Raw genomic sequence first — 10,650 nt, forward strand, 5'->3', positions numbered from 1 at the left:
TAACTGATAATATCATGATAATCACATGATAACTGTATGATAACATTTTTTGAATAAAACTGTTATTGTTATGATAATATCTTACTTATAATGATCTAAATTTTGTTAAATATAGGCTGATATTATTGAAGAACAATTAAATTCTTCTGATGGTGATTCTGAGGTAATGTTATGATACTGTTATGATAATATCATAATATTCCAATTATTATTCTAATTATTAACTTTATTAATATTTTTTGTTTTGCAGACTGTTAATGAGAATAACAGTTGCTCTTCGGAAGAAACTGTGAGTGATGATGATGTGAGTTACAAGTTTTCGAGGGAGAGTGCTATGGTTTTAAATAGTCAAAATGTTGAACGTGATTCTGAAGCAGTTGGTTCTGAGGTTAATGTTGATAATCCAGAAATCCATGTGAAATCCATGTCTAATGATAAACCAAAAATTGAGGCAGAGGATGTGGCAGAAGATGTTTCTATTGTTGATGATTCAGAGAAGAATTTTGATGTGAATGCGTTTTTTAATAGCAATCCTAGTCAATGTACTGATAAAATTGATGAAGCTAAGGAGGCTGAGTTACCTGACATAACAGAATAAACTGAAGATGTTGAGCTAGTTCAGAAAATGGATGAAGTTGGGGATGGTGAGAATGTTAATGTAGCTGATGATATTAATCAGGCTGAGAATATTAATTCTGTTGAGACGTCTGAGCAGGTTGATAATGTTAATGCCGTTCATCCGTTTGAGCAGGCTGAGAATATTAATTCTGTGGATTCCATTGCTACTGCGGTTGTTCCAGACAATGAACAATTGGGTAGAGAAGAAAATGAATCTGGCTTGGAGGTATAAGCATACAAGTTTGTTAATTTTTTACTCTTTTTCCTTTTTCATGATCATGTAATGATATTTGTTTTATTTTTATTTTTTATGAGTTGTATGGCTACTGTTAAGTTAACTTCATGATACTGTAATTTTAATATAATTTGTTGATACTGTTATGATAATGTAATGTTTTTATGGCTACTGTTATTTATTTTTGTGTAATTGATACTGTATTGATAATGTATTTTTTAAAAAAATTATGTGATACTTTTATGATAAGATTGGATTTATGATTGATATATGTTTTTTATGTACTAATAATGTTATGATAACATGTTCTGATACTGTTATGATAATGCAATGTTTTTTTGTAATTAGTGTGAGATGATAATTATATGATACCCTGTGATACTATTATGATAATGTGTAATGTTTTGTGCAGCAAAATGATTGTACTGCTGCTGTTCAAGTTGATCAGTCAAATAATATGAAGAAACTATTTGAAGCTGAAGTTGATATGCTTGGTGAAGTATGTAGTGATGAGTTTATGACACCTCCTATTGAGCAATCAGATTTAGATGTTCCTTCTGCCAAGATAAATGTAGAGAAGAAAGTAGATGAAAATGCTGATACTGAGATTGATGATCTTGCTGCTTGTGAGGAAAAAGTATCTTCTATAGTGGCATCTCTGTCTACCTGGATTCCAAATGAGGTATTTCTTAAATTTAGTTTTTGTTTTTTTTATAATCAATCATAAATTTATATTGAATTTGATTATTTGTGCAGGATAAGTTATCTGAACTTGCTTTTTTAAGTAATAAGGTTGAATTACCTAAAAAAACTGTTGTAAAAGAAGAAAATGTCACTTCTCAAACATATATACCAGTTAAAGAGGTTACTGCTCCTTCGAGAAGGAGATTGAAGGTAATGTTTTTTTGATTATAATGTTATTTATGTAATCAGCTCCTTTATATTATTATTTTTGTACTGTAACAGCTACCTACAAGGAAAGCCATTGATAATTTGAAAAAGGAGACAACGGTTAAAAGTGTGAAAAGTTCGATAAATCCAGGATATGTTTTGCTAGAAAGAGTTCGTAACTTAGACAAACCTGATAAGGTTAAAGCAGTTGGTGTGATGTTTGTAAATCGTAATCCGTTGCTCCTTGAAAGTGTGGCTGGCATTTGTAATCAATATTGGCTTTCTGAATTTAGTGATTGGATTTGTTTTGGCACATACAAGAAGAAAAATGAGCAGTAAGTTTTCTGTCATTTTCTTAATTTAATATATTTTTAGCTTTATGTGCTTGTTGTAACACAATTTTTTTGACAATTTGTAGCAATGAAATTTATTATCAACCAAAAGATTTTAAAACCAGTTTTAAGGCTTGGTGGAGAGGAAATTCGTGTTAAAGATTTCTTTTTCAAGCTTCATATGCCTGGAGCTTATTTGGATTCAAGTGTAAGTATATCATTTATTTTTATTTTATATAAGTATATGATTTGATTGATAACTACATGATAATATAGATTGATAACATTATGATAATATATGGTTATGAGACAGTGCAGATGATAATGTTATGATAACATGATGATAATATGATGATAATTTTGTGATAACATGTGTTTTTTATATTATTTAAAATCTGTATGATTTTTTTATGATATTTATATTATATTTTCTTACTTTTGGTTTGTTTTATTATTTTGTTTTCAGCATATTGACTGCCTGTTTGCATATTTGAGGAAAAAGTGTTTGTTTCTCAACAATGATTACAGTACATGTGAAAATTTCTTTGACCAGTATGTTCAGAATGGGTATTTAATCTATAAGGAAGTTGGTAGTGTGATTGAAATACCACAGTTTTCTGAAATGTATAATTTCATTGTTGGTGAAGATGGTGTTTATAAGAGGGCTTGGGGAGATGTGAAGAATGTACTGTTCCCAGTTCATCTTAAGGTTGATGGTGAATTCGAGGATCATTGGATTCTTGCTAAGCTCAGTTTCGAATATAGGACTTTTTTTATCTACAATTCTCGCAGGAGTGAGGTCTATGACAAGCATACTGCTATTGTTATGAATGCATATGCAACATTGATTCCATTGGTATTGGAATGTGTTGGATTTTACGATCGAAGGGACATCAATTTCAACTCTGTTTATTATATGGGCAAGAAAAGCACTGATCCGTTCGTAGTAGCTTATGTTAACAATCTTCCTGTTCAAGAGGTTGCGTAAGACTCTTTTTTTTATGTATTTTTATTTTTTGAAATGTTGATTTAATTAGATATTGACATAATTATTATACCACAATGCAGAGACTGTGGCATTTACGTTGCAGCTTTTGCCGAATACTTGATAGAAGGGAAGGTTATTCCGAGAGAAATTAGTTGTAGTGATGTTCGTGAGCGCTATGCAGTAAATCTGTACATGTATGGAAAGTGGAAGATCAAGAGTGGAACTATATCTGAATGAATTGTTTTTTTTTAGTTTTTGGTATTCATGTTTTCATTTTCTTATTCTGTAAACAAAAATGGTTGTGTAGATATTTTTTTTTACTGTTAATGACTTTTTATTATAATGTAATGATAATGATATGATAAGTTTGTGATACTCAAATGATAATATAATGTTTTTTTTAATCAGATGTTTGTTTTGTGATACTCAGATGATTTTTTTAATGATAAATATATGATAATACTTAGATGATAAGTAGATGATAATGTTATGATAATGAGATGATAAGTTTATGATACTCAAATGATAATGTACTGTTATTTTTTTAATCAGATGTTTGTTTTGTGATACTCAGATTTTTTTTAATGATAATCATATGATAATAGCTAGATGATAAGTAGATGATAATGATCTTATGAGTATCATAACAAAAATCATTGTAATAAATAGGATACTGATATTTTTATGATAATTATATCTGTTTGATAACAAGATGATAATACCGTGATAATATTATGATAAGGATATGATAATTAAGATTTTATACAATTGAATGATAATTGTTTTTATTGATTGAAAAATAGTACAATTAAAAATCTAAAATAACAGTTTCTTTCACTTTTTTGGAACATTTTTACAAGTTTTACGATTATGTACATAATATCCACATCTGCTGCATTTGTTTTTATTCTTTTGTTCTTCTGCTCCTTTTATCCTTCTTTTCTTCGGTCTTCCTGGTTTAGTTCTCCCTATAGGAGGTAAGACAATGATATCTTCAACCTCTGCAGTGACTTCCCATGTTTCTTCTCTAGGAACTGGATATACAGTTTGAGCATATGTAGCAAGCATTGCTTCATTTGTGAAGTACTTTGAGCAATATTCAGTTGGGTCTTGATGTTTGTAGTTTAATACAGCAGCAGCATGTTTACATGGAATCATTTCTTCTTGATATCTGTTGCATGCACAAGTTTTTTCCTTGATGTTAACAGTAGAGGAATGACCATTTTCAGTAACAGTGTATATGTCATCATCAGATGGCTGTACCTGATATACATATGATAATTTTAAATATTAAAAGAAAAACATGGAAAGAATGATAAGCTGATAATAGCATGATAATAGGATGATAATAGCATGATAATGCTTAGATGATAAGTAGATGATAATGCAATGATAATGAGATGATAATGCTTAGATGATAATTAGATAATAAGTAGATGATAATAGCATGATAAGCTGAAAATAATTGTAACTGTGAACAAAATATTTTTTAAAATTGTATTCGTACCTCTATTTTGAGGGAATCTAAATAGTTTTGCCTTAGCTGAGTATCATATTTTGTAGACAATTTTGTGAACGTTCCTCTAGCAATATTTCTGTTGTTGTAGCTCCATCTTTGAACCAAGCATCTCAAGTATTCCATAAGCATCGTAACCGGTAATTCCCTTGCTCTATTTACTGCTGCATTAAATGACTCAGCAGTATTTGAAGTCATTATGTTGTATCTTTTGTTCACAGAATGTGAAACCGCCCACCTAGCAAATCCTGCGTCGTTGAGATAAGCTGTAACTCTTGGATTAATGTTGCTTATTTCTGCCATATGAGTATTGAATTCTTCCTTTGTATAAGCTCTTGCTGCTGCTTTGAACAGGTCTTTAATTGTCTTCTGATCCTTTTTGAATCTGCTTTTCACGTTACTTAATAAATGATATAAGCAAATATCATGTTGAACTTCTCCAGCAAACACACTTTCTATTGCATTTTTAATTCTCAGATGCCTATCTGAAATTATACACATTCCTTCCCTTACACCAAAAACAGTTTTGATTTGTCTAAAAAACCAATTCCAAGATGCATCATTTTCTGAATCTGTTATTGAAAAGGCAAGAGGGAATATTTTTCCTGTAAAATCAGAATTAGTAAATAAATATTAATATTGAAAAAACAATTAGAATAAAAACATGCTGATTTATCATACTGATAACTTATTGATAATAGGATGATACTGTCATGATAATGAGTTTAATTTACCTGCTGCATCAAGAGTTGAAGCTGAAAACAGAGTACCTCCATATGGTCCTTTCAAAAATGTACCATCAACAACCATAATAGGCATACAGTGACTCCATCCACTTATTGAGGCATTAAGTGACATGAATGCATAAAGAAAAGTATGATCCACATTTCTATGTAAGCTGACAACTGATCCTGGATTTGTTTGTTTCACCATGTGAAGATATTTTGGTAGTAGACCAAATGAATTTTCTGGTTTTCCTCTTAAAAGTTCCAGTGCAATTTCTCTACATTTCCAAGCTTTCCAGTAATCCAATTTAATGCTATAATCATTTCTCATGTCTCTAATTATGTCATTAGGTGTGTAAACTGTCTTGACATCCAACAAGTTTGACTTTATTATTTTTGCTATGGTTTTTGAGCTGACATACCTCAGATCCCCCATTCTCATCTCCAATGAACATGTATGATAATTGTTGAACTTCCGAACTCGAAACATTTTTGTATGTCCAATTTTTGAGGCATAAAATTTCCAATCACATTGGTCATCTACGCATTTTAAACGATACTGTCTTTTGCATGATTTTTGGACATGTAATTTATTAATAATATGCATGATCAGTTTGTGATACTGTTATGATAATTATATAATACTTATATGATAATAAATATTGATATGTACCTTGAACTGAAAATGTTCGTTTAGTCCATATAAGCTCATCTCTGATATTAGTGTTTCTTTATCTGTGAATATACCTCCTTCTTCTATTTTCTGATTTGCTTGATTTGTTGCAACATGGTCTTCATCAAAATCTGTTTCCGGAAGATTTTCTTGAAGTGTACAAAGAAGGTTTGCATATTCAATCATATCCAAATTTGAATAAGACATTTCTGTTTCTTTCGAGTACTGTTCATCCAGTTGTGTTATATTGTCTTCATGATCAAAAAGTGAATTGTTTGCAGCTTCTGATGATGATTCCATAAATCTGATAGATTTTTTCAATATGATGCAGATTGGATATCTTGTGAAGTTAAATTCACTCTTCTTTAACTGTATATAGAATCTGAGACTCCTTTCATCTTCTATTTTGACTGGAGGATAATCATCACTGATCAGATATTGAATGTCTAATTCAGTTTCAGTATCTTGAACTTGCAAACTTTGATATACTAATTCAATAAAACTATTGAATGTGCAGTTCATTTCCAATAAAATTCCAGTTATTTTGAAGTTAGTATATTTTCCATCTTCGGTCCATTGTCCATCATGTTGCATTAGCACTTGAATAATTTCCATCCTGAAAAATGATAATCAGACTGTCAGATACTGTTATGATAATACTGTTATGATAATCAGTCTGTAAGATACTCATATGATAATCAGACTGTCAGATACTGTTATGATAATCAATTTGTCAGATACTCATATGATAATCAGACTGTCAGATACTTATATGATAATCTGATTATCATATGACAAATATGATACTCATATGACAATCTGATTATCATATGAGTATCAAATTTGTCAGATACTTATATGATAATCAGACTGTCAGATACTCATATGATAATCATATGACAATCTGATTATCATATGAGTATCAGATTTGTCAGATACTGTTAAGATAATCATATGACAATCTGATTATCATAACAGTATCATATGATGCATTATCATATGATTATCAGAATGTCAGATACTCATATGATAATCAGTATGTCAGATACTCATATGATAATCAGAATGTCAGGTACTCATATGATAATCAGACTGTCTGATACTCATATGATAATCAATTTGTGAGATACTGTTATGATAATCAGAATGAGAGATACTCATATGATAATCAATTTGTCAGATATTGTTATGATAATCAATTTGTCAGATACTGTTATGATAATCAGAATGAGAGATACTCATAAGATAATCAGAATGTCAGATACTGTTATGATAATCAGACTGTCAGATACTCACATGATAATCATATGGCAATCTGATTATCATATGATACTCACAGTATCAATATGAATATCAGATTATCATAAGATTATCATATGATGCATTTATCATATGATTATCATTTTTCAGTGTGAGATACTCATATGGTGCAGTATCATATGTTTATCATTTTTCAGGTACTCATATGATAATCATATGATAATCTGATTATCATAACAGTATCATATGATGCATTATCATATGATTATCAGAATGTCAGATACTCATATGATAATCAATTTGTCAGATACTGTTATGATAATCAGAATGTCAGGTACTCTTATGATAATCAGACTGTCATATACTCATATGATAATCAATTTGTCAGATACTGTTATGATAATCAGAATGAGAGATACTCATATGATAATCAGAATGTCAGATACTGTTATGATAATCAGACTGTCAGATACTCATATGATAATCATATGACAATCTGATTATCATATGATACTCACAGTATCAATATGAATATCACATTATCATATGAGTATCATATGATGCATTATCATATGATGCATTATCATATGAATATCACAGTATTACATAAGCATATGAGTATCAGATTATCATATGAGTATCAGATTATCATATGAATATCAGATTATCAAATGAATACCAGATTATCAGATGAGCATCACATTATCATATAAGCATTACATTATCATATAAGTATCAGATTGATATTATCATATGATAAGGTTATAATCAAATCATTACATTATCATAAACTTCACGAAATTGTATACTGTTATGATAAAATTCAAAATTTTATCATCATATTTTCATAATCGTACAGTAAAAAATAGGAGATAATATAAAAAGCAAATTCATAATCGTACAATCAATTACCTTTAAGAATTTCTGTTTTTTTCAAGAACGAGCTGTTTTTCGAGCAGATTATGAGGAACAAACTATTTTTCGAGATCTGGAAGTTGTTAAAGAGATCTGGATTTAAAAATTTGCAGAATCGGAGAAATTTTTTCCAAAACAGAGAGCTTGAAAACGAGCTGTGAGAAAATAGAGAGAGAAAAGAGAGAGAAAAGAAAGGAACTTCGTTGTTAGTGAAATTAATGAGCTTATATAGTGGTAGTAAATTTCTAATTAAAAAAGTGCGGAGAGTAAAAAAATAAAAGGTTTAAATTCGTGATGTATTTTTTGTAAGATTTTCGTGTTGATGTATATTAACATATTATTTTTGTATTTTAGGTAAATATGTATTTTTCTCAATTTATTTGTTAATAACGGATGGATCATGGACTCGTCAAAAGGTGGGTTTGAACCCAATAACTCCGACACTAAAAGTCAGGCCCTTGATAAATTCAGCTAAGCATAAATTGGCAACTTTTATAAATCATATTATACTATGAAATAATCTAATTTTTTAAATAGAATTGATAAATATTTTAGACAATATAGTATACATTGTATCAGTTATATTCATTACTAAGGTCATACTTTTATTTTATTTTTAAATATAATGTATATTTTACCCAAACTATATCTTTTTAAATTTCATGATAGTTTTGGGCATATATATTAATTCATCTCTTGGTTTTGTTCTAGAGTTTGGATTTTGGTTGACAAAGTGAAATCAGGAAATCAGTTGCTGAATGGTTCATATTTTAGATTAATTACAAGAAATGATTTTCTCGTATTTGGATCAAAAAAATTGGACCATAAATACGTATATATGTAAACATCTATTATATCAGCCGAGCTAATTAATTATGATTAATTTCAAATATAAACTTTGACGCTTTGATAGTTAGTTTTTAATAAATTGAGAGAGTTGGAATGCAATTCACTTCAAATAATTTAAAAGAAAAATAAAGAAATTGGTATAAAGATTTGGACCTACTAATACTTGCAACTGAAAACAACTAGCTGATGGCTGAATGGCAGCACTACTTTGTGCTAGTTTTTGAATGGTTAAAAGCTACTTTTATTTTCACAGGGTTTAGAAACTAATTATGATCATATTATATGATGTTCACAGTCAGTTCCTGTCATACCATACGCATGTAACTATTGAGATAAACCAATCTTGCAAAAGAGAAGAATATATATATATATTGAGACTAAATAAGGGTAAAAAATTGTAATTTGTGGCCAACCAACATAAAAATAAGAGTTATTAGCTTGTGGTATCAAATCTTTACACTTAGCACCAATTTATTACAAAAACTTTAATTATCATATGGTACTTTGGATAAATTAGAACATAATGTATGATATTGGAGATGGTAATGTTTGTTCAATTATCATATGCCATGCCATCATGCAATAACCTGAATTTATCCGAAATAAAAATTAATATTTTGATATCAAACTGAAAGTAAGGGTAAAAATTTCATACGAAACAGACTAATAAATTGGTAAGGCACATGATCCTATGGACCATGCTTGAGCTGGGCATCATGATCAACACTAAAAGTTTCACCTTTCATGTGAACCCCATTCATATTCATATGATGATTTTGATGTCCATCTGCAGCTGATGAAGGAGGCATTGCAAATCCTTTCTCAAATCCAAATTCAACATCCCCTAATTCCCTTCCTCTTTCTTTAGTTCTAATAATATTAGGGTTCTTCTGTTGGCTTTCACCTGCACTACCACTGGGTTTCTTTTGCTCTTTTGATCTTTCTTGATGATGACCATGACCATGACCATGACCATGATCTTGACCGCCTTTTCGCTTATTGCAAACCCTGCCGAGGAAGCAAGCAATCCCTGATATCACAACAATCACAGCAAGAATTATAAAAACTGTGCCGAATGATCCGTTTGAGTGATGAGAGTGAGGAAAAGGCCCCGTGGGGGGCGGCTGCTGCCCGGTCATCGTGTTTGGATAAACAACAACCGGCTGTTGTTGTTGCTGCATAGACATTTTTTGTTTTCCTTTTCTTGTTCAAGAAAAAGAAGAAGACAGAGATGGTTGTGGAAAATTATGGCTGAGTTTAGTTTATAGTAATGGTTCTAAGTGTTCCTTGAGTGAGAATTAAGGGAAATTTCAAGGTGGAGTTATGTTACAAGTAAGAAATTGCCTGTTAATGAGGTTATGTATATAATATGGGGTATTCAATTTTCCAAACTCACTAAATTTTTTGTGTTATTTTATTTCAGTCATAGAATTTTAATTTATTTCAATTTAGACACTAATAAGTAATAACTAATAACCGAACTTCCAAACAAGCAAGGGGAAATTGAATTTATGTGGCACCATATCTTTTCACGTCATGTTTTCTCTTGCATTAACAATTAATATTAAATTTTCACGATTATTGAACTTTTATTTTGGTCCAAGAATTTTTTTATTACCTCATGACGTGGCAAAAATCATTTGTTTTA

At 29.9% G+C, this 10,650-nt stretch overlaps 2 protein-coding genes across 2 annotated transcripts; both read right to left on the minus strand.

The window, feature by feature from the left end:
- Positions 1 to 3,898: 3,898 nt before the first annotated feature.
- Positions 3,899 to 6,593, minus strand: LOC126657314 (uncharacterized). Its single transcript, XM_050351983.2, has 4 exons — positions 5,979 to 6,593; positions 5,315 to 5,927; positions 4,572 to 5,185; positions 3,899 to 4,327 (listed from the first exon to the last, which is right to left on the minus strand). The coding sequence occupies exons 1-4, from the start codon at positions 6,591 to 6,593 to the stop codon at positions 3,899 to 3,901; spliced, it is 2,271 nt and encodes a 756-aa protein (XP_050207940.2).
- A 3,001-nt stretch (positions 6,594 to 9,594) lies between these two features.
- LOC126655838 (uncharacterized) lies at positions 9,595 to 10,394 on the minus strand. The gene has a single exon (XM_050350161.2). It carries the CDS (start codon positions 10,187 to 10,189, stop codon positions 9,692 to 9,694), a length of 498 nt encoding a protein of 165 aa, XP_050206118.1. The 5' UTR covers positions 10,190 to 10,394; the 3' UTR covers positions 9,595 to 9,691.
- Positions 10,395 to 10,650: the final 256 nt, after the last annotated feature.

This window comes from Mercurialis annua, linkage group LG7, assembly GCF_937616625.2.
Source record: "Mercurialis annua linkage group LG7, ddMerAnnu1.2, whole genome shotgun sequence".
In the NCBI taxonomy this organism is placed as follows: domain Eukaryota; kingdom Viridiplantae; phylum Streptophyta; class Magnoliopsida; order Malpighiales; family Euphorbiaceae; genus Mercurialis; species Mercurialis annua.

Excerpts from the sequence above, each read along its gene's own strand:
- LOC126657314 (XM_050351983.2), bottom strand. The coding sequence starts at position 6,593 with ATGGAAATTATTCAAGTGCTAATGCAACATGATGGACAATGGACCGAA. Across the intron at positions 5,928-5,978 it reads ACGAACATTTTCAGTTCAAG|TATCACAAACTGATCATGCA; the intron begins GTACATATCAAT and ends TTATCATAACAG. Across the intron at positions 5,186-5,314 it reads TTCAACTCTTGATGCAGCAG|GAAAAATATTCCCTCTTGCC; the intron begins GTAAATTAAACT and ends CTGATTTTACAG.
- LOC126655838 (XM_050350161.2), bottom strand. The coding sequence starts at position 10,189 with ATGTCTATGCAGCAACAACAACAGCCGGTTGTTGTTTATCCAAACACG.